This window comes from Lepisma saccharinum, chromosome 1 (assembly GCF_977018435.1).
Source record: "Lepisma saccharinum chromosome 1, izLepSacc3.1, whole genome shotgun sequence".
In the NCBI taxonomy this organism is placed as follows: domain Eukaryota; kingdom Metazoa; phylum Arthropoda; class Insecta; order Zygentoma; family Lepismatidae; genus Lepisma; species Lepisma saccharinum.
Window position 1 is genome coordinate 184,948,188 of NC_139229.1, and position 24,226 is coordinate 184,972,413.

The window sequence follows — 24,226 nt, forward strand, 5'->3', positions numbered from 1 at the left end:
CTAATGCACTCCCTTAGACAACATGTACATGATGTTCACCGAACTCCACTACTTCATCTCACCTGTCCTGTGAGACCAGCCCATGTTGTGGTGAAATTGATGAATGTTATGGCAGATGCAGCATCAGGTGTAATTTCTGGATCAACATTGCGAGTTGTAAGGAATAGCTGGAAATTGTCGTTGTAGTCAATAAGTTTATCTCCAACTTGTACAACCCTTCGAGGACCTTTACAATTATAAATAAGAAAAGCAATCAGAAAAACTGCCCAAGTATTCACTTATATAATTTTACAAATTTCACATCAAACAGCACACACAAATTACAGGGGCAAGCTACTGATTCCATCATGTAGTTTTGTTAAGAATTTTGAAATTATGATTTCTGATAATTTACAACTTGATCTACGTTGTTGATAATCATGAAAGAGTGGCTGCAAACAAACCAAAAGCAGTGACGTGTGGTGACGTCGACACTTGGGGTAGCAATCAGTGGCGTGCTCAAGGGGGGGGCTCATACCCCTCCACCAATTTAGGGCCCAGTATTCCTAAAAATAGAACGTCAATAACAGGAAAAGATTGCAAAATGATGAATGAGTACTAAAAAGAGTACATGTAACCCCCACCCCCCATTTGAAAATAAAAAAGATTTGATTTGACTACTAAGCCAGATATCCTGAGTTCGAATCTCGGCTTGGCCATGGGTATTCTTTGAGTGTGTCCCTTCATCAATTATAATGAATCATCTTCGCGATTAGCCAAAAGTGGCGGAAAAGCGAAGTAAAATAAACCAAATCAAGCAAGATTGATTAATTGCGAAGATGATACGATAAATTAATGAAGGGACAAACACAAAGAACACCCATGCCCAAGTCGGGGTTCGAACCCGGAACTCCTGGTGTCATAGCGCGCTGTGATAACCACTCCATGATTTGGTGTTTTAAGTCCACTTTATGCACAGAAACAAAACAGGTAACAAAACACACTTTTTTGTACTTTATTCAATAACATTCATTTGGCTTATTGAGTTCTGAGATACATTTTTCATTTCAAATTATTTCATTATTCACTGCAGAGTACCACACAGAAACAAGAATGCACGCTCATCACGGGTTCGAATCCCAGCCTGGATTGTTCGAGGTCCCTTCATTAATTTCATCACATCATCCTCATTTTCATGATAACCAAATGTGGCAGAAAAGCGAAGTAAAATAAACCAAACAAACAACAATATGAATGTGCGATCTCTTGCCCAAATAAATACATCTGTTGGAGGCCAAATTATTAGTATATTTTTAAAAAAACACTACTAAAACGAGAGCCAGGGAGAACCTCAGCAAATATTTGTAATTTAATCATTATATATTCCATATTTGAAAAACAAAAAAATAAAGAAAGCATAAGATTATTGTCTGCACATAACACTTTCCCATTTCATAAATAAAACTACATCCCATATTATATATACATATTGTACAACGTGTAAAAGGTTGTGTAAATACACAGAACATAAGTACTTCCCTTGAGTTCTTAGTGGATTTACAAAGGAATCGAATGGAATCTTAAAGATTACATCAGAAAGATGTGTTCCATCGACGTACACATTCTGAAAGTCTGCTGTGGAAACTCTGGAATGCACGCTGTATCATGTCTCGAGGAATATCAGTGATTTCTGCTGCAATCTTCTGTTTCAGTTCAGCAGTGGTTGCAGAACGTGTGCTGTACACTTTACTGTTGAGATGTCCCCACAGAAATAAATCGCAAACACTGAGATCAGGGGATCTCAGAGGGCATGAAATGTCACCATTACGTGAAATGATCCGCCTTCCGAACAATTTGCGAATCGCCTCCATCCACTGTCGAGCAGTATGTGACGTGGCTCCGTCCTGCTGAAACCACATGTTGTTGATGTCAAGATGTGCATCTTGCAATTTCGGTGTAAAGAATGTTTCAAGGATAGCAACATATCGATCTGATGTCACTGTTGTTGCAATGCCTTCCTCACTTTCAAAAAAATAAGGGTGGAAAACACCATGACTTGACACCGCACACCATACTGTAACCTTGGTGCTATATGAAGCTGACAAGGATTTTCCTGTGACCAGTAACGGAAATTCTGTTTGTTAACATAGCCGCTAAGGTGGAAATGGGCTTCGTCAGACATCCACAAGTTGTTAAGGAAATTGGTGTCCTCGTTAACCTTAGCCAATACCAATTCGCAAATCTTATAATGCAACACAGGGTCTTCAGGATGTAATTGCTGCACAATCTGTAACTTATAGGGGTGGAACTTCATTTCATGCAGTATTCTTTGTACGCTTCTTCGACTACACTGTAGGGCTGATGCATGTTGTCGAACGGAGTGGCAAGGGCTCCTCTGAATGGCAGCTCAAACTGCTTCAATATTCTATGGTATATGTACTGTTCGAACTCTACCTGGGGGCTTCTTCTTCAATGCTGAACCGGTTTCTTCGAAATTACGCACCCATGTTGTAATTGCACAAGCTGATGGGACACGAGCATGACTTCCTAGCTGGTAATGCTGTCGAAATACCCTTTGCGCTGCAGTCACACTATCACCGTTCTTATAAAAAGCTTGCACAGCGAAAGCACACTCCGAACCATTCCAATGCAGCATCATTACTAAATGGCAAAGCCTCCTCAATGATGTGGCATCGGTCCCAAACAAATGCCGGTGCTACAGTGTTGCCAAGTCCACATTCAAATTTTGCTGTTTCTCTGTGCCACCCTGTATTTAACTTTCATAACTTACTGAAAAGTTACGTGAAAATTGTGGCTCTATAACATGGAATTGAACATAGATCTTTGGCATTCCATGTTAATGATCTAACAGGGGTGTAAGGGGTGACCTTCTGACCATCCAAAAGTTAGCCTCACTTCCACTGGCCGACAGCTAGTACCGTGCGTCCATTTCGATCTGCAGCCGAGAGATCGGGAGAAGCGTGGCGGGCGGCACTGACGGAGAAGCCGACATTTGCAGCCTGTAATGCCCGCTTATTTTTATAGACATATGCAGACATTTATATAAATATTGCAAAACGATCACTAACCTGTGTTATAACACGCAAAAGTTCTTCTGTAATTCATCCAAGTTCTGCTCTTATATACACAAATAAATACGCTATAGAAACGATGTTAAGAGCCACAGATAAAAAAGCATTTTAATCATGGTTTTGATCAGTAACGTCCTGCTTAAGTTTATATCCTTGAAAGAGTTTTGTGGCGATGGGAATCGTTTGGAGGTTTCGAATGTGCAACACTGTATCAGGATTACACTGCAGACAAAACCGATAAAAGTGAATGGTTTTCGTGAGCTTCCTCGCAATCCGAAATATCCGAGCTCGAGTTTTTTGTTCCTTCGCGACTAGATGAAGACAGAGTTGTAAATATAGTGGCGAGCAATGTAAACCAAGAGTGTGTTAATTTCGTACTGTGCGCAAGAGTGTTATTCTTGGTTACTTGCAGTTACTTGTTTGTGTTATTGTAGTGTGTATGTGTGACGTGTCAGTGAGACGATTGGAATGCCAGCCGCAAGATTCACGTTAGAACAAAGTTTTTTTATGTATGACACGTACCTACGTGAAAACAAACTCGTGTAGAGACGTGTGTAGGTAATTTGTACAGAAATTCCCATGCGTTTCAACTCCACACAGAGATACGGTTAGATATCTTGTCCTTAAATTACGAGAAACTGTATCGTTAAATTTTAAAACACCTAAGCAAAAACGACGGATTCTAACCGAAGCAAAACTCGATGATATTGATGCAGCGTTAGAACGTTCTCCAAACAAACCTCTACGCCGTGTTTCACAAGAGGTGGGCGTGTCAAAATCATCGGCACATACAGTCACTAAGCTACTAAAATTAAAACCATACTCTTATAACACAGGTTAGTGCTCGTTTTGCAATATTTATATAAATGTCTGCATATGTCCATAAAAATAAGCGGGCACTTCAGGCCGCAAATGTCGGCATCTCCGTCAGTGCCGCCCGCCACGCTTCTCCCGATCTCTTGGCTGCAGATCGAAATGGACGCACGGTATAAATCTATGTGAGACTGTGTTGTCCTTATGTATGCTACGTGTCGATAGTAGTCAACAACATTATTAGTTTTAGAAATTGATGAAGGAAATTTTTAAGACTTTTTTTTTGTTAGGATCCAGTCTTTCATCTCGTTTCAGTTAAGGGGCTCATCCCCATGTAGCATGATGGGCACAAATAGCCTATGTGCTGACATATCCATAATTTTAAAATCAATCAATCAATGTGCTCTCGCATTGAGCTAAAAAATTAGCCTCTGGCCTCCCCACAACTTCAACAACTTAGAATTTCACATAACTTCTTAGTAAGTTCTAATATAACTATATTAGCTAGTTCAATTATTTTCATTTTCATACCTATACCATTATTGTTCAAAAATTATTTAATGTTGTTTTTACTTGATTTCCCTAGTGTTCTAAAAAATAAATAAATAAATTTAAAGAACCTACCTTGATTTATGAAATCACCTCTAAGAATTGGAAAGAGCACAGGGTCAATGTAGTCAACTTCTTGAATTATTAGGATCTTGCCAAATCTATAGTATAATGAAAAAGTACACAAATTAGTTACATCACTTGGAGGTCAGTGCCATAGTTTTTCTTCATATGTTAGCAAGAGTTCGATGTTTATAAGAATACATAAAACACACAGTGTCTAGAAGGTAAAAATGATGAAAAGATAGGTCGGTTTAGTAGTTTCCTGGTTTCAGTAAGGGCACGAAATGGCAGGTTCTAAATCGAGACACAAATTGCACCCTGGTTTTTAATGAGTGTTACAAAGTTATAAATCTCAGATTATATGTATTACATTGCAAGCTCACTGTAAAAGTCTGAGTTCTATGCAAAAACTACTGTATTCACTCAAATTACCTTGGAGCTTATTTTTACTATGTAATCATGGCATGGACTTATCCAATGTTCTGGCATTTTGTGTATCTTTACACATGCAAAACACATCTACATTATCCATGCACCTAATAATCTTGCATTCTATGCCAAGGTAAAAAAATGGTACAATTCACAACCTGTTTAATGTTATTAAAATTATGTTAAGTTCATGAAAAATTACATCAAAATGTTGAAAAAATGATCTCAGTAAAACAACAAAAATACGGCAAAAAATAAAATAAAGATGGCACATTTTATCACAATGAAAAATGCAAATGATCAATAAAGAAAGCAGTCATAATAGTATAGGCAGCAAAGCATGATAATTTCATGTCTGCCACGATAATCCAATAAATAGTTGTTCACTCACAGCTTTGAATTTCTCACCGTTTATAAAACATTAAAACAATTTATATATATTATTCTATCTTATTTCCTATCACATAGCATTATACAATAATTGACACAAATAGTATGAACTACAATTTTTAAGGTCTGTTACCATACATGAGATCCAAACCAAATGAGGAATTTAATATTCAAATGTTACCTTATGGCCAGCTCAAGAATTGTAGTAAAGCGTTCATTGAACTGTGAAACGACTTCAACTGTATTTTCCTGCAGGTGCACCTTCAGCCACTCTGTTGCCAAAGATGAGGGATCGATTAAGAAAGGTCGTAGGGTCGTCTGAAAATGAAAAGTTGCATTATAAAATGGCACATTTTATCACAATGAAAACTGCAAATGTTAAAAAGAAAAAAATCAGTCATGATAGTATCAGCAGCATAATGGACATTTCCACTAAATTTTACTTACAACAATTTTTAAAACTACACCCTATACTCTGTTCCACTATCTCTGGAGGAAGCGAACAAAAACAAGTCTTCACGCAAGTAGTGACGCCAGACAGCTCCACCATTGAACACCTGAGATTGAATCAGATTGCATGGAGGAGGGGGGGGGGGGGGTTGCAGTTACCAGCCTTCGCAGCAGCGTGTACTGCCCACTCGATTCCCCCTTTCTTTCGCTAAGCATGACATTTCTCTGCGTTCAATTTAAGGCAGAAATGAGACTTCCAAAGTTGCTAGCCTTGTGCTCAAAAGATGATCCATCATGTTGATATGTCATCTATTTATTTGTTGCTGATTTGTCATCTGCTCTTCGAGCTTTCAGTTTGCTGTGTAGGATGAAGAAACAACGTGTGTGGCGGTTTGATGATATGTACAGATTAAAATAATGGAAGAAGGAGCAATAGTGGAAGGGAAAGCTATGCTTTGTAATTATCATTCTTCTATTCAATATCCCTGCTGCCCACATGCAAGATAAATGGAACAGGTCTGCCTGTGCATGTTCTCAAGTCATGTGAAAAATATTGCTTCTAAAATTGGTTACTAACCAAATTTGCAAAAATAAATTTTAATCTTATCGAAATTTACAATAACCTGTAGTACAAAATAAGAATGACAAAAAAGGATGGCATTCAACTTTTCATATTTTTCACTTTATTTATAAAGCTTATTTTACTTTCGTTTCCATAGGCAATTTTAGTTTGTGTTTCCTTTTTGTGTGCACAGTAATAATAAATTGTGATAAAATATTTTTGTGAAGATAAGAAAATATACAATGTTGCACAGAAAATTTCAATACTTAGTTTATGCCAACTGGGCTTTATTATATTGAACAAAAATTTTCATGGAGGCAGCATGCCACATTTTCAGCAACTGTGTCATCTCAAGGAATGATCAAATTACTTTGCCTCCCAGGTCACCTGATCTAGCTGTTTGTGATTACTTCCTATAGGGGCATAGGATAATCAAGGCGCTTGCAAGTCAGCCACAGAACATTCAGGCGATCAAAAACAACACTGATATGGACACCAGGACCATTCTTACTGAGATGTTGGAACATGTTGTGATTGCAGGCTGTTTGAGTGCAAACAACATCAAGGTGGTCACATTTGCAGAACATAATATTCAGACATGAATGTGAATGTGATTGCTTCATAAATGGCAAAGTGTAAGGTTGCAGTTCTGTCTTCAATATTTATATTGCTAAAACAGGTACCTCTTTTGCTCCATTTAAAAAAGCCCATATTATTGGGACACCCTGCATTGACAATTGACAGTACAGTAAGACAGTAGTATATGCAGTACAGTACAGATGGTGTATGCTGTATATTTAATCCTCTGACATCTAGATTTTTATATGGCAGGAATTGTGCCTAATCAAGATGTAAAGCAGTATTAGGAGGAGAGTGAGGTATGATATCTTCATAATAGTAGGATATTCTTATAAGAGGGGAGAACTACGAACATCATTATGTACTGTATCTGTAGGACATTTACTGTAATGTCATTTCATGCTGCAATTTAAAAAAAATATATTCCTTTCCAAACTAGGTATAAATGTAAGTATAAGCAGTGGCGAAGCATCCTAAGAGGCCCGGAGGCCGGGCCTACCCTAATATATTTGTCTATTACGGATTATTTTATTACTTATAATTTCATTAAACGACGCTTAAAAAATGAAAACTGAAATTCTAGGTCTTCCGATAATTACCGCAAGTTTGCAACCCTGCCTGGAACCGTATCTGCGCATTCAGCGAGGCCCGGCTGAGAGTGCCTCAGCTGGTCCCATAACAACCTATGAAATTCATGCGGGAAAACATAATTTCAGGGGTGCATTCGCCTGTAACGTGCACGGAGAGGCCGGCCTCCGACTTCATCCGAAGAGTGCCGATCGTGTACGAACGCGTGACGAAGCAGGCAGTGGACGCACAGAGCTTGTTGCAGCAGCGTTTCCATGGAAGATTCAGAGCTGTTCTGGGAGCGAAGCACACCCAGCTGCTAACACGTCGCGAAAATGTGTTGCTAACACCTCTAAAACTGGCCTCCTAACCTATCAACGTAGGCATTATTAGAATTCTAACTGCAAATAATGCATGTAAGTTGGTTACCAGTATTAAGTTTGGTGCTTTCAGCTCTTTTGAGAAACCGCTTTTCGAGAAGTGTTAGCTGCTGGATGTGCCCCACACCAATCTCGATTCAGAGAGGGAAAGCATTTTATTTCTTTGAGGAAAGGGATATTGAGACGAAATTTCCATTCATGATTAGTGACATAACTGAAAACGCGCTACTTTTAAAAGGGGGCAAAGTACAGTCCAAACGTATTGAGAATATCCATTTTACTGAAATTTTCTGGTCTGGACACAGAAAGGTGTCCGTGTTCTCATTTAGCATTTCATCATTTTCTAAATCGTATTATAATTTTTAAAAAAAGTCGAGTGTTGAAGAAGAATTATATGCATAAAAGTGTTAAAAAGAAATAATTGAATGATGGATTTAGTTTATTTTACTTGGCTTTCTGCCATTTTTGCCTAATTGGGAAGATGAGGATGAGCGATGATATGATGACATTGACGAAGAGACACTCACAAAGAACACCCATGCCCAGGGGTTCGAACCTGAGGCCCTTGTCGTAGCACGCTGTTATAACCAATCCGCCGCGGAGGTCGTCATTGAAAAGAAATAAATACTAAGTGACGGTCAAGTGATCCATTTCTTTAATGCGAGAAACATTTACAATACTGTTATTGAAGTAGCAAATAATTTTTACAAGCAGCTTTAATATAACAAATGTAAGAGGCTAAGGCCTGACAAAACGGCTTTTTCATTGGGTGACGCGTGGTCAGAACATCGAGTCCCATCGTCACTGTTTTCTGACCTTCGAGACAGAAGCACCTTTATTCTCAGATATCTAATCGAGACTAGATTAAAGTAGAATCTGAACCAATGCCTCCAGGGGGAATCGAACCTTCTACTTCTTGATTATAAGGCGAGAGGCTTAATCACTACATTATCCTTTACAATCCCTATCCCGACTTTTTCGAACAGCAGTAGACGAGATTCAGGTAATGTGTTATATTTTATTTTCTAGGGGCTATATTTTAACATACTACTTTTTAAAAAAAAATTCACAGCTCCCCCCCCCCCTTTCAATCCCTGCTCCGTCCTGTGCCTATCCTTCCAGAGAAAGCACGCTTCGCCACTGAGTATAAGCAAATTAAAATATATTTTTGGAACAAAAGTTTGAGGCAAAGAATAGACAGTAGCAACATAATGGTACTGGTACCTGACTGTTCATAATTACAGACTTCACAGGCACCAAAAAAATATCAACTACGTACAAAGAATTTTCATTTTTTTTATTTAATCTCTCACACACATGCATGAATTTTTGACAACCTAGGTTGAAAAAATAAATTGTGTTAAAAAAAAATATATATATGTTGATGATATTCCAGGCACAGAAAAAAAAATGTTAAAGCTAGTGAAACTGTGATGCTTGAAATACTGAATTGTAAAATTATATTTTAGTGCTGAAATAAAAGTGTATATATGTGATAAATTCACATTTTGTTCAAACTCAACAGTGTGCGTAATTTAAACAACATATATTTTACAATAAATCTTACCCCAGCTGCCAGACATGCTATCTGTATGGATAAGAAAAGGAATCACAAAATGTAATCATTAATGTATTTTCCATATACCAATACTGTCTACCTAAATTACCGGTATATACATGATTTACAATGTAATTGTTAATATAAAAAAGATTGAAGTTTGTTAAAAAAATCAAGGATTTAATAACATAAATCTGTCAAATCACTTCTGTCAAAATGCGTTGTTTCTTTTGTAGTAACAGATACAGATATGGCAATTTTTTTTATAATGTTGCTGCTACTGTAAGTCAGAGTTTTATTTAAGTAGTCTGGCAAGCCTCTCTAACTTTTAGTGGGGTCAACTAACACATAACTTTGGGCTTGGCTTCTGTCCTGTAGCACTTGATTTATGGTTCTTCAAAATAAATCAGAAAGAGAATGAAAACTACATCGTGGAAATATAGAACTTCATCTATGCAATTATTGAAGTAAGTTGGTCTTAATTTAACAAAGAACAGAAGAACGATTTAGGTATGTGAAAGTTGACAATATGAAATGCACTGAAATGCAGTATCTTTAGGTGACCATTGTGTAATCCGAGTCATCTATCAATATCTCAGATGCAGTATAAATGAGAAACAAAAACAGTAGTGAATAGAAGAACCTATAAAATGCTTCTTTATTACAATTTCTCAAATATAACATCTAAGGATGGACTGATATTAATTTCTCCCCTATACCGGTGAGGTGCCAATATAACATTTACCAAAACCAACATTCTACTGATCTAATATAAAGTTGTAAATGCTCCTTGAAGAATATGAATACCGTAGTTCAGTAATCTCCTTAATTAGTGTTTGTAACTAGGTGACTGTCCCACACCTTGACAGCGTGGTCTAAGGTGTCATGCTTTGGATTCTGGCTATGGGATGCATGCAAGTTCGAGTCTCCTGGGGGAAGCATAACAACTTTTCTCCTGAGATTTCAATCTGTATATGGAACCGGTTTCCACCCACCATTGTGAGGAAATTGAGGAGCTACGAACAAGTAGCTTGACCCAGTCATGGAAATCTACAATAACTGGGAGTTTGTCATGCTGACCACACATCACCGCGTTGGATGATCTCCCACCTCAGCAGGTCTTCTGGTCTTCATGGGCTGTTGCACCATGGGCTATTGTTATTATAACTAGGTGACTGAAATGGATTTTATCCTTGTATTTACGTACTTTACAAAGCAATGACATATGAATTGTATATTTATATTTAAATAAATATAAATAAATACAGTGGAAACCAGATTTTACATTCCATGGTTTTACATTTTCCCACATTATATATATTCAATGTTCATGGTCCCACTAGAGCAAAATCTATAAAAGTTTCCTGGATTTTACATTTTCCTGCATTTTTAAGTTCTTTTAACTTGGTCCCCTGAAAAATGCAAAATCGAGTTCCACTGTAAATAAATTGGGAGAATTTCCTACTAAATTACAAGCTAGTTGTGGATACATTGGTTTGGGGGGAAATTCAGAAATTTACCAAGTAATCTGTCTCATCCCTAAATATTAACTAAAGATGATCTGGTGTATATAGCTAAAGACAATGCTGAATGTGTACTTGTGACCAAACACTTGATTTCATGTCCTTTGATATATCTAGAACTATATACGAGGAAACTTTTATAGATTTTACTCTAGTGGGACCATGAACATTGAATATATAATGTGGGAAAATGTAAAACCATGGAATGTAAAATCTGGTTCCCACTGTATTTATTTAAATATAAAGATACAATTCATATGTCATTGCTTTGTAAAGTAAATACAAGGATAAAATCCATTTCAGTCACCTCGTAAATTAGAGAGTTTTATGATGGTATGTTGAAGGTCACAAGAAGCATGGTGTTATGGCAGATAGACTGTCTAAATAAGTTCATCTGTCTGAAGGATTCAACAATGAAAATCAAACAACAATGAGTCTGATTGGGATATTCCTTTTGAGGGTTCATTCATGGACCATATTGATAAGCGATTTATAAAAGAACATAGCAACACGACAACACTGGATGACAATTAATAAAAACAACCACGATATTAACCTGTAATATGACTAATGCATTCTCCACAGAGAGTTCATCTGAAGGTAGGCCTTCTGAAAGCCATTGAAGCTGTTCTCGTTCACTGCCCAAAAATTTCTTCAGAGAAAATTCCTCCACTCCCAGAAATGCCTGCCAAGTCTCCATCTTTTGTTTCCGAACATCTTCAGAAGCTGCAGACAGGTATGTAATGAATGCAGCAGCCAACAAAACATTGCGAGGAAGGTCTTCAACATCATGCGACATTTCACTCAACTGGAAAGAAAATTAGATTCAGATTTAATTACCTTTGTAGTTTAATAACCAAATATCACCCACAAATTTTCCAGACAAACTGAATAATTGATTCATGACAAAAGGTATGGAAAGTTTACTTGAATTAAATACCCTTTACATTTTGCTAAGATAACAAAGATAATATACCATACAAACTACATGAGTCATGAGCACTTCTGCACATGCCAGAAGTATCAGTAACCATACCTATACTTACATATGGATATTTGGTATGTACGTATTGTTTGCCTTCTAGAATTATCTCTCTTGTTGATTATGGTTGATACACACACATTGCCTTCATAAATGTCCGATGAAGGGAGGGTGTGTTCTCCTGAGACAATATAACAAACTTGTGTTATTATGCTTGTAACAGCCATAAACTACAAGAGCACTAATTCTTACATATGGAGCACATGAGGTAGTGGATATGAAATTCTTGAGGCATATAATAGACCAGAAGTGATATAATAAAAAAATAAGAGATTCGAAAGAGTGCACAGGTAGCGAAGTTCCATGACAAGTTAGTGCATTCATGGTTGAGGCAATTTGGACATAAGAAATGGGAAAACTGTCAATGAGACGAGCAAGGCAAAAGCAGAAAGAGCAAGGAGACTGTGAGAAGAGTTGGGAAACTGGAACATAATAGAAAGAGAGTGGTGGTGGAACAGTACAGAAGATGAAGAGGATTATTTTTTATCACAATGCACGATGAATCAATCTAACGTTCCTCCTCAGCGTAAAAGATATATCAGATTTTAATCAGGAATGATCCCAGGTCCAAATATTACGTGATGTATGCAGTGGTGGCATGGTGCCAGGATTAATCATCTGGGGGTGCTGAAGGGGTGCAGAATAAAATTTAGGAGGTGTGATGCTGAAAATAAAGAAAGCATGAAATATGCATGCATGTTGTTTTCGAACCATGAATTTTTGTCGGGGGGGGGGGGGGCAAGTAGCAGGATAAATGTGCCAACAATAATAATAATAATAATAATAATAATAATAATAATGACATAATAGTAGTAGTAGTAGTAGCAGCAGCAGTAGTAGTAGTAGTATCAAATTATCAAATACGTTATCATCCTTGTAAATCAAGCAAAAAAAGGAGAAGTCGGTGCTAAAGCATTTGTGTTGCAGAAACTATTTAAAATATTTTTTCAACACGTTCAATTTCACATTAGCTAATAATTGAAAACAAGCACACAAACTGTATTTTTAAAAGACAGAAAATGCATGATGAATCTAATTCTTTTTGTAAACTTTCATGTACAATGTATGCTTTTCACATATGCAACATGGAGCAACGTAAAATATAAATAAATACATATGAATGGCTTATTGCAGAAAGGGACCTGAGTCACTTTTGCAGAGTTCCGAGAAATACAAGAAAAATCGTATAATATTGATAGTGTAAGAAAGAAATGTACCGTTGTTGGCTCAAATATTCAGCATAATGAATAGTTAATTTTGCAACTCTCAATGCGCCCCCCGGAAGTATGCTGCTAGAGACAGTGGAGATGAAAAAGTTGACTCCGGTACCTTTCTGCAATAAAAGTGGAAACTGTGAGAAATAAGACGAGAAATATCCTCTCATTTGGTTAGTCTGTTCTTCACAAACATAACACGTGTCTACCTGTGGCCTCCCGAAACGAAGCGCAAAATTTTCCCTAAAATACTTGTAGTAGAAACTGTATTTTATTCTGGACGTAGGGTATTTTTCTTTATATAGTTCATACATCTTTTGATTTGACAGGTTTTCATGTAGGTATTTGATGTCTGCATAAAGTCCACGTTTAGTTGGAAAAGACGCGATATGTCCATGCACTGCCTGTATATCCTCAGCCTTAATCATATTCCCACTTTTGCTCTGTCCGCGCATATCATGAGGTATTTTGCCCTCTAACAGTAACTTCCGTAAATGCCTTATTCTTTTCTCTGACACATCATAAAGTCTGCAAAACGCTTCATGACAAACTTGTATTTTGCTACTTGCCAGTAGTACATGGTACTTAAACAACTCTTTGTGTAACGTAGCATCTTCTTTGCATGGACGATGTGTCTTAACATTTTCAACATGGATTATTCTCTGCAAATGTATATCCTGTTCATCTTTACTTTGCATTCTATACAATATGTCAAAAATTGCACGTTGTTCGTCTTCCTTGAATTGCTCATAACATTTTTTTGGGCACTTACAAGGCGACCACACTCTTATCGCAGGAGTTGTAACACCCCTGTAGTTCTCATACTCCTGTCCATTCACCCTTACACTTCTAATCACATTTCTGGTATATGTTTCCGGATGTCGAATTCCTTTCCTACGTTTTCCTGGACTGTCAACGCTCGCGTCGCTAACACTACTCTCGTCCTGCATATCTGTAATACAAGCAACAACACATCTCACAACAGTTGCCACCGCTCTGCACTAACACATATCACCCTCTACAGACAATGGCTACAAATGCAATATTCTTACGAAAATCGCTCGTCACTTGTTTCAGAGTTGCCAATTTTATTTTCCACATGGTTATTTCTCTCTCTCTGTGAAAAGGGGCCAGTGTCCATCCCTACAGAGTAGCTAGGTTTATTGCAGAAAAGGACCCGAGTCAGTGACTCAGGTACCTTTCTGCATTAAAGTACACTTTTCACAGTGCATTTTCTTGGCTATAGCCTCGTGTGACTGACGTCCTTTCTGCACTAAAAGATGTGTCTGTAACTAGGAAAATAAAAAATACCATTAACTCCGATACCTCAAAAATGTGACTCAGGTCCCTTTCTGCAATAAGCTATTCATATGCAACATATTAACACTAAATTGTGTACGTATTCAAAGTTTCTTTAATACATATATATAAAACATTTTATTTAAATGCATTACATAATCAATTCATCCGCCTCATAACAAACCAACAGCAAAAATGATATAAATCTCTGAAATGTGCACGCTCCTTTTCATCCAAAGAATTGTTAATGCATTTAAGACCAGTAACAGTCTGAAGTACATAGCTGGTCTTACTTCTCTCTCTGGTAATTTACAATGCATTACAGAAAGGAATGATATTGCTCGGTTTGCTTGCAAAAAAAATTTTTAGTTCCAAATTATTACAAACTGAAAACAATATTAATTTAATAGGGCACCGCATTCTCTCTTTTATAATGTTTAATTTAGATTGTTCGCCGCCCCTTAGCTACAGCTCTGAACTTTTGCGAATTTACAAAAAAAATAATTGCAGAAGATATTTTTATTTGCATAAAATTTGAAATTGAGGATGGCAATAGCCTCTCTGTCCCCCCCCCCCCTTTTGCAGGTGCCCTTGGCCATCCGGAAGAAAAAATAAAGAAATACATGAAAACTAATTCCATCTTTGTAGATTAGGCACACACAGGAGTTGTACTACGTAGAAATTTTCAGCGAAAAATGCAGGCTCGAGCAGGACTCAAACCCGGGTCTCTGGCATACCATGCCATTGCTTTAACCACTAAGCTACCGAGCCGGCCTGGCCTCACCTGATCTTACGCTATTGCTGTGATGATTCCACACAGGTAAAACAGCGATAGCAAAAGATCAGGTGAGGCCAGGCCGGCTCGGTAGCTTAGTGGTTACAGCAATGGCACGGTATGCCAGAGACCCGGGTTCAAGTCCTGGTCGAGCCTGCATTTTTTGGTGAAAATTTCTACGTAATTCCATCTTAAGTATCATTTTGTCCTGCTACTCTAAGATTCTGCTAGCCTTGATTTTTTGTTACTTCAATGTTTGCCCTATTGCCCCCCATAGAATTGGTTTCCAACAAAGGTTTGGGAGGTGGGGTAATGCACCCTGTGATTTCGCCACTGGCTATCTTCCGTCTGCCCCAGATGCTGCAGTGTCAGAACAAGATGTGAAGTGCATGGCAACTTCATCTTTGTTAAATCCCCTTCTGCCACAGTATCCCCATCAATGAACTGTGACACATTCCTTCACGAACTTTGGGCTTCTCGACAAAGTCTGTAGTGGTACTTTACAAAACATGTTAAGTGGAACATATAGAACATACTAACAGGCAAACTATCCATCACGATATAACTTGCGTTAAATTATTTCCAGAGCACGACCTGATGATATCTTGAAAGAACCTCAAATTTTTGTTCCAGTGCAACTTGGAGAAAAGAGAAACAAGTAGGCGGACAATTAAACTGACTAACAACAATGCCAAGAAAAAAAGAACTCGCTGAGCTGTAGGTAAATATCGAAAAGCACAAACAGGTTGCTTAAAACAAAAGAAGAAACAATTCTTAACAACAATAGTGTCGAAAGAAAAGACAACGGCCTCTGATCTTTGTAGACACTGCTAACAGTACAGGAAAATATATGCAGCTTCTCTTTCAATGCTTGGCTGTTGTATACAATAACAGCGGTCTCACTACAATACCTAACATTCAGGTGCTCAATGTACTACGACATATGACACTGTAAGAGTTAATGTTTTCAACATAGGTTTTGAATGGGGGTGCTGAAGGGGGTGCGGAAGAAAATTAGGGTGTGTGCAAACACCCCTTCGAGCCCCTCTGGCACCAACCCTGGATGTATACGAATTGATGGAACATTTGTTACTTGTCATTTTTCATAAATTAATTAGTAATGTTTGAGTGCAAACCTCTGAACTGGTTCAGTTAAACTGAATTTTGTGTGCAATTGCATTGTGGCATTTACAAAAATTTCAAATGTAACCAATAGCATGTCATAAAGAATTTTATTGGTATTAATACTATTTTAATATGTATAGCAAATAAATAAATAAATAATAAACTTACTTGCTTTTTCCACCGTTCATACTCATCATTCAGCTTGCCCACCAAACCTTCAGCAGCACTGATTGTTTCCTTTGCTTTATTCAAATGAATTTCAATCTCAGCACCTTCCTTTGTGTATGTGTTAAGCTGTTCTTTCAACTCGGACACTCTCTTATCCACATCAGAGAGGCCAGTACTTAACTTTCCTATCTGATCTTCAGCTACTTTCAAATTTCTGCAAATTAAGAAGCATTTGATTTTAGAATAGCCTCTTCTGCATCTACTTTGTACATAATACAGAATAATATCTGTTGAATGTACACACTACTCACCGATGGATAACCAGTAACTTACGTTTACATACAATCGATATGGGTTCCAGGATCATGTGAAGAAGAAAGGGAAAATGAAGAGGAAATTGATTGTTACTGACAATGGAAAGTATGTTAGCTACACTGTTGACATAATAAAGTAGTTCATCTTTAAAAATTGTTATTATTCCATGCTTTGACTCTAAGTCAAAATAAAAGATTGTTGATTTGGTGATATAAGTCCACTTTATGCACAGTATTGCTAATTGGGACTGGACCTACAGTTTAAAGTGGAATCTGAACCACTATGTGCCTCCACCGGGTATCGAACCTGGGACCCCTTGATTACAAAACGAACATCAAAATAAAAGTGTGTGATTCAACATGTACATGCACATTTTCATACTTAGTACAATCCTAGGTAAATTATGATGAAACACTACATTTATGGAATAAAAACTACTTTCACACATGAAATATTTTACTATTTTGTAACAATTTGGCAATGATTATTGTGTACTCTATAGAGCGATTTTTGACGACCCACCCACAACTCACCGGCAGGAAGTTCGAGCAACAGGTGACGGAAGAGAAAATCCTCTGCATTATAAAGATAATGCAACTGTTGAAGACAGAACTTTTATGAGCAGTATGAAGAAGAAAGAAAATGATCTTTCTTTACATTTTACCATGCTGTTATTGCAACAGACATACGGGCAATATTTCCTATGCAGACAGCTGCATTCAAACAAAAAAAAAGGGGGACTTGAATTCTGCAATGACCGCATTTCCATGCACACCAGTGTTGGAGAATGAGCTGTTGTAGGGGGGAGGGGGATGTCACTTTTGTTTTACTTGTCCCAAGGTTTTTGTTAATTTTGAAGAATGCATCCAGGACTGATTGCTTCATTTTAGACTTAAAGGAAAGGAGGAGGTATCCACTCTCACCTGTAATCAGCTCGTGTACACAGACGAGCAAGAAAATCATGGCTGAAACACACTGCATCCCCCCCCCCCACACCAACTGCTGACAAAAAGAAGGAGAAGTCACTCAGCCAAATTATATGACATCGGCACAGTTGAGAAAATGTATGAATTGGGAAACGGAAGTTATGACACGTAAGATTGAGGTAAACTTCTGCTGGAACCTGGATGACTTGTGTAACTTGTAAAAATCATTACAAAGTCCAAACTGAATTTTTAATATATTACTGTATACGAGGCACATGTCAAAAAAACAGGTCCGATCATTTTTTACTTGGGACTGGCAACACTGACGAAGATGCATGTGCATGGAAGCATGCTTTAGTATTCTGTGCCTGCAACAGAGGTATATTTCTCAGTGTGGAGGTGCGTACGAGTGAGTAGCAGGAAGTTGAAATGGATGCTGTAATAGAAAATTCCACCAAATGCGAGGTAAGGTCAGTGATTAGATTTCTGAATGTAAAAGGACTGAGTGCAGCTGACATTCATCAGTGCCATTTATGGACCAACAGTAATGAGTGAAGGAAAGGTAAGACAATGGTGCCGTGCTTTTCGGGAAGGACGTTCAAATGTTCATGACCACGAGCGGAGTGGCAGGCCTAGTGTTCAGACGGACTACCTTGTGCAACGTGTTGATGAGAAAGTGCAATCCAATCACCATTTCACCATTACTGATCTAGGCAAGGAGTTTCCTGAAGTGTCTGATAAAACATTGCATCGAATTGTAACGGACAATCTGGGTTATCACAAACTGTGTGCAAGGTGGGTGCCAAAAATATTGACGAACACTCCAAAGATGAAAGAATGAAATCAGCACATGATTTTTTGGCCCACTGAGAGAAGGATGGGGGTGACTTATTTTCTCACATAGTGACTGGAGACGAAACCTGGATATCATTCGTCACTGGTGAGTCAAAGCAGCAATCCATGCAATGATGTCACACCAGTTCACCAAAACAGAAGAAATTCAAGCAAACACCATCACATCGCAAAATCATGGCAACCGTGTTTTGGGACCAAAAAGGTGTAATCCTCGTGGAATTCCTGGAACCGGGACGAACCATCACAGCAGATGTGTATTGCCAAACACTGTCTAATCTGCGACGTGCCATCCAAAACTGGCGAAGAGGAATGTTATGGTCTGGAATTCTTCTTATTCATGACAACACCCGCCCACACACAGCTGACCGTACTGTTGCGACAATTCGAAAATTCCGATGGGAACGTTTTAATCACCCACCATACAGTCCCGATTTTGCACCAAGTGATTACTTTCTGTTCCTTCATCTCAAAAAGTGGCTTGCTTCGCAACGTTTCGATGATAGTGAAGTTCTCAAGACATCAGCTCTTGACTGGCTGAGATTTCAGGTGGCAGATTTCTACGCAGAGGGTCTACATAAACTTGTTCCACCCTACGACAAATGCTTGGAGTGTCAAAGTGACTATGTAGAAAAATAGCCAGGGTATGCACTTGTATAGCATCAAGTAAAAATTTTCTAGCTTGATTTTATTCTCTGTAATAACCAATCGACCCTTTTTTGACATGCACATTCATATAGCTGTAGGCTATAATTTGAATGTTACATATTTGAATAATTGATTTGACTGATTTGGTTTTTTATACTTCTCTTTTATGCCACTTTTGGTGATGAGTGATGATATGATGAAATTGATGAAGGGACACTCACAAAGAACATCCATGCCCAGGACACCTGCTACAGATTCGAGTACATCGTGTATGTATGCTCTGAAGCTCTGAGAGTACTGTAGTGAGCAGTGGATGCAAAAATAAAAAAAATAAAGTAATGTAAGCAATATGAAATATGTTTCACATGTTATTGACACAGACGATGCTACACTCTGCAGACTTAAATCAGAATGCACATCTCTGCCATATTACCACCCCCTGGGGCTTCGATTGGCTTCAAACAAAGCACATTATATCCAGTCTGGTACCTTGAAGTCTGTTTGCTGTTCTTCTTACCTATGAAGTTTGGATTGTTCTTTTTCCAAAGGATTTATTTTCTCTAGGATTTGAGCAAATGTCACATTGGCCGTTACCCATGCTGCCAAAGGTGCTGCAGCCGCTGAAGCTCTCCTTGCATTTTTTGGATCAAAAGAGTCTCCCCTCTCTTTCAGCAACTTTTCTACTGCCAAACGACTCTCGGGGTTGATTTTACGAGCATCAAATGACCTGCAAAGAACATAATAAAAATTATGTGTAAGTGTATCCTATAAACTGCTATTTTGCAAAATTTGAATAAATTCTATAAATATTCAATTAAAAATTAAAACACTGGAATTGAGTACCTGTTTTTCCATTTATCCACACAATGGACAGGCGACAGTATTGCACCTAGCGATTCACAGAAAAACAAGGCACACCAGAAACCTACCAAACAGTAACACAACACAAATCCAAATGGATTGCAGCAGTGGCCACTAAAATTAGTAGGAACCACATATAAATAGTTTTGTGCAATAGTAAACACTCAAATCCAGTGATTTAATTTGCTACAGCATCTTTCGTTCCCCTGAAATATGAATAAATATTCAAGATAACACATGCAACACTATTTTTTTGTCCTATCTCTCGGTCGTGTAAGAACTTCTTGGATGCTGATATGCACACAAAACTAACCAACATGCCCTCACACATTTTAAGCAAAATCAGCCTTCAGCATACAAACATTACACATAAAATTCCTTGGACATATCTGAAACTGACAATTAGAAACAATTTGTTGGCAATTTTTCTGCACATGCACAAATTTGAAAATAAATTACCTAATTTCTTCTTTAATTCCACGTTTGGCTAAAAATATCTTCATGCTATTCCAGGATGTGTCCATAATTCCCATCAGCCTCAGAACTCCTTCCAATACATCTCTGATAATGTCTGGAGGTGCTCGTAGAGATCTTATCTCAGAAAGTGACTCTGACTTTAGATTTCCTACTGCAGCTCTTGCTTCTTGGATCACTGGTTCTATTTCAGCCATTTCCAAATCTATTTCCTTTTTCCTACAAGCAAGATACCATGTACAAGTAATACGTAAACTGAAGGATGATTGTTATTAAAATAAATGTATATGGAGAAACATGGAGCATATTTAAATTTGTTAAAGAAACACACAACATATTAACTGTTAACATTTGAGAAGAGAAAGAAAAAAAAACAACATTTTTCATTCATTACACATATTTCACAGGCTGATGAAAACCTACTGAATATGGTAAAAAGCTTTATTTGTCAACCTGTGAAATATAAATGGAATGACAACTGATGGTGAATATATCTCTTTATGTAAGTTCTTTCAATATGAGTCAGCCTCTGTAGCAGAGTGGTTAGCACATTGTAGCCAGGGATCTTGAATGCGAATCAGCCTCGATGTGGGTGTTCTTTGTGTGTCCCTTCATCAATTTCATCGCATCATCACTCATTCTCATCTTCACGAATAGACAAAAGAGGCAGAAAAGCAATGTAAAATAAACCAACATCAATCAATATTTTAATACACTGGTTGACAATTTCTAGGGAACTAACACATTTTCAGTCATAAGTTTTTTGAACACAGTCAGCGTACAGTAAGTGACCAATATATGAGAACAGATATTATGCCAGCTTTATTGACAAAATATGGCAGGAATTCGCCATCATGGAAAGAAACAGGACGTGAAAAACAAAAGAAACACACGGAGAGCAATATGGAGTGATGACATGAAATGTCAGTTGTCATGAATACAGGGAGTTTTGAGCAAATCAGTAAGGTGTATGACCACGTCGGGTACCAATGCATGCTGCACATCTGTTTGCCATGCTGTCCACGAGAGAGTTCATGAGTTCCAGGGGTTTCTTGTCAAATTTTTCCCTTAGGGCAGACTCGTCGTCCGAGAACATCCCAGGCATGCTCGATTGGATTCAGATCCAGGGACTATAGTGGCCATTCCATGCAGTAGATATTCTCATGCTTCAGTGTCTCTTCAACTTGGGCGGTTCAGTGTAGACTTGCATTGTCATACATGAACACAAAGTCAGGGTCCACTGCACCACGGAAAAAGTGAACATATCCCGTCAGGATCTCGTTGCAATACCATTCTCCAATGACGGATCCGGTTGCAAAGATGTGCAGTGGTGTTTGTCCATATTTCATGATGTCTGCCCATACCATAACACCAGGGCCACCATACCTATCACATTCACGGATGTTCGGTGAATGGCAACGTGTTCCTGGTTCTCGCTACACCAATTGATGACCAGAATCACTGAACACACAGAACCGTGATTCATCTGAGAACATGACATTGGACCAGTTCCCTTCGTCCCCGTCACAATGTGTCATACACCACTGTATTCTGCACAGGGGTGGATGGGGGATAGTGGAACACACACAACGGGCTTCCGAGCATAAAACCTGACACTATAAGTCGTCATGAAATTGTTTGGGGGGACACACGAACACCTGACGCCCTGGCAAACTCACCAGCAATTTGCGCAGGAGTGGCATGTCTATTCCTTCTGGCTAACTGGCCAATGTAGCGATTAAGGTCCTCAAAATCCTAGCCCTAGTAATAACCACATGCAAGGTCTTTGAGAGTAAAAAGAGAAATGTTTAGTTAGTTTGCCACCAGATGGCTTTGATTTGGAAAAAGAGGCGTGGCTAAGAAATATCGGAGGTCGGACGAAAGCAAGCCTCGTGTGGGAACTTCACTTCCCACTGATTAGCTGAGGTTAAAGCACGTTAAGTTGAGTTCTTTTGACTGTTAAAAGGGACATACTCGGAATGGAACAAAGTCCAGGGAGTAGCGATTTTTGTAGTGGTTTTGTATTTTTAAGTTGTATATTGTAGTTTATTTAGTTGGGCTATTTTAGTTAAAGCACAGCACACTTTGTTCTATTGAGATAGATCTTTTGGGGGAAATATGAATATTAAAATTGGATATTAAATTGAAATTACTATAATTTCTAGGAAGTCTTAATTAGAAATACATCTTTACGTAAAGATTTAATTGTATAATTCAATTTCTGTAAAATTGTTTCTTGGTTAATTATTGAATTTCTATTGGGGTTCATATTCTTTTTATTACCATTTATGTTGTCTCAAGCCCTTCAGGCATGATGTTAAATAGACCTGTTTACAATCAAGCCTTTACATAAAATTCCTCAAAACCTACAATTTTACAGCTTAAACCTTCCACTGCCATATTTAAATAATATTTCTGCTATGGTACCAACTTAAGTTGTAAGCCTTGTGTCCTAATATAGGACAATATTTTTTGAGTAAATAATTCTAAAGGACATGCAATAAGAAACTGGTCATAGAGTGAATTACATAAAAAAGTGAAAGTTTGTCAAAACTTGTTTGGAGTTCAGTTTATGCTGTTGGCTAATTGACAGTGGATACCTGTATGCAGTTTAAAGTGCGACTTGCATAACTGAAATATAATAGTACACAATCTTAGGGGAATTGGCAGGGACCAAGAGAAAAAAAAACAAAAAATCATCTGCACTAACAAGAGAAAACGTACTAGCGCGAAAGTATAATTGAGATTTCACTGTATTAAAATTATGTAACATGTAATTTTGCACAAGAGTCATTTAAAAAGAAGCCCTAAGCACAATTTTAACCCTTTTTTGTGTGTGGATGGTCGGGGGTGGATCAAAATTGGTGCAAATTCCAAAAACGACCCCTTAGAAATAATGATCCTTTTCCCAGGATCTGTGAAAGATCGTAGTATCGAGAGTTGACTGTATGCTTTTCCAAGACAGGGAATAATAAGAGAAAATGATATAATGTTTTTACTGTTACATTGAGTTCAAAGGACAAAATGTGAACACAAACATATGCACTTAAGCATGTTACAGCTCACCTAATCATCAGCTGTTCATTTTCTTTTATTGTGTGATCTTTCAGAGTCTCCATCTCAACTTTCTGAGTGTTAGCATTCTTCATGGTCTCTGTGATCATTTGGAGAGCAAAGTTGGCCTTCTCTTGTTTCTCTGCTAGTTTTGTTTCTTGTTCAGCTGCCTGTGATTTCAAATGGCCCACTACACTCTTTGCTTCAGTCAATTTGGACACTCCAGCCTATAAAACAAATGGATAATATCACACAAGTGGCTGGAAATGCTGTCAAGAACACAATAAATTATATCTGTATCTATGTATTCCTTGCATTGGCTACATGCTTTATTCTGCTTTACTGTATATTTATTCGATAATCCCGATTAGAGAGTGAATCCATTTCTTACTGGACATCAACAATGAAAAATTACATAATAAGATTAACATCTAACAAATATTTTAACAACAATAAAGAGGTACAATTCGTGTACACCCTTTTTCTACAATAAATTTCTAAATATAGAAGTTCTTTCTCTAACAAGACACATCTACCCA

At 37.7% G+C, this 24,226-nt stretch overlaps 1 protein-coding gene across 3 annotated transcripts in view; it reads right to left on the reverse strand.

The window, feature by feature from the left end:
- Positions 1 to 24,226, reverse strand: part of btv (dynein cytoplasmic heavy chain beethoven) — a 223,963-nt gene that overhangs the window by 75,119 nt on the left and 124,618 nt on the right. For 2 of the 3 annotated variants that reach the window (XM_083144199.1, XM_083144200.1), the window contains exons 55-63: positions 23,700 to 23,914; positions 20,619 to 20,852; positions 19,816 to 20,025; positions 16,558 to 16,771; positions 11,491 to 11,742; positions 9,421 to 9,441; positions 5,497 to 5,633; positions 4,509 to 4,594; positions 63 to 226 (exon numbers count right to left, since the gene is read on the reverse strand). In XM_083144199.1, the coding sequence (XP_083000325.1) occupies positions 63 to 226; positions 4,509 to 4,594; positions 5,497 to 5,633; positions 9,421 to 9,441; positions 11,491 to 11,742; positions 16,558 to 16,771; positions 19,816 to 20,025; positions 20,619 to 20,852; positions 23,700 to 23,914 (1,533 nt within the window). The remainder of the gene's footprint in view (positions 1 to 62; positions 227 to 4,508; positions 4,595 to 5,496; positions 5,634 to 9,420; positions 9,442 to 11,490; positions 11,743 to 16,557; positions 16,772 to 19,815; positions 20,026 to 20,618; positions 20,853 to 23,699; positions 23,915 to 24,226) is intronic. The other variant, XM_083144201.1, reaches the window with a different exon arrangement.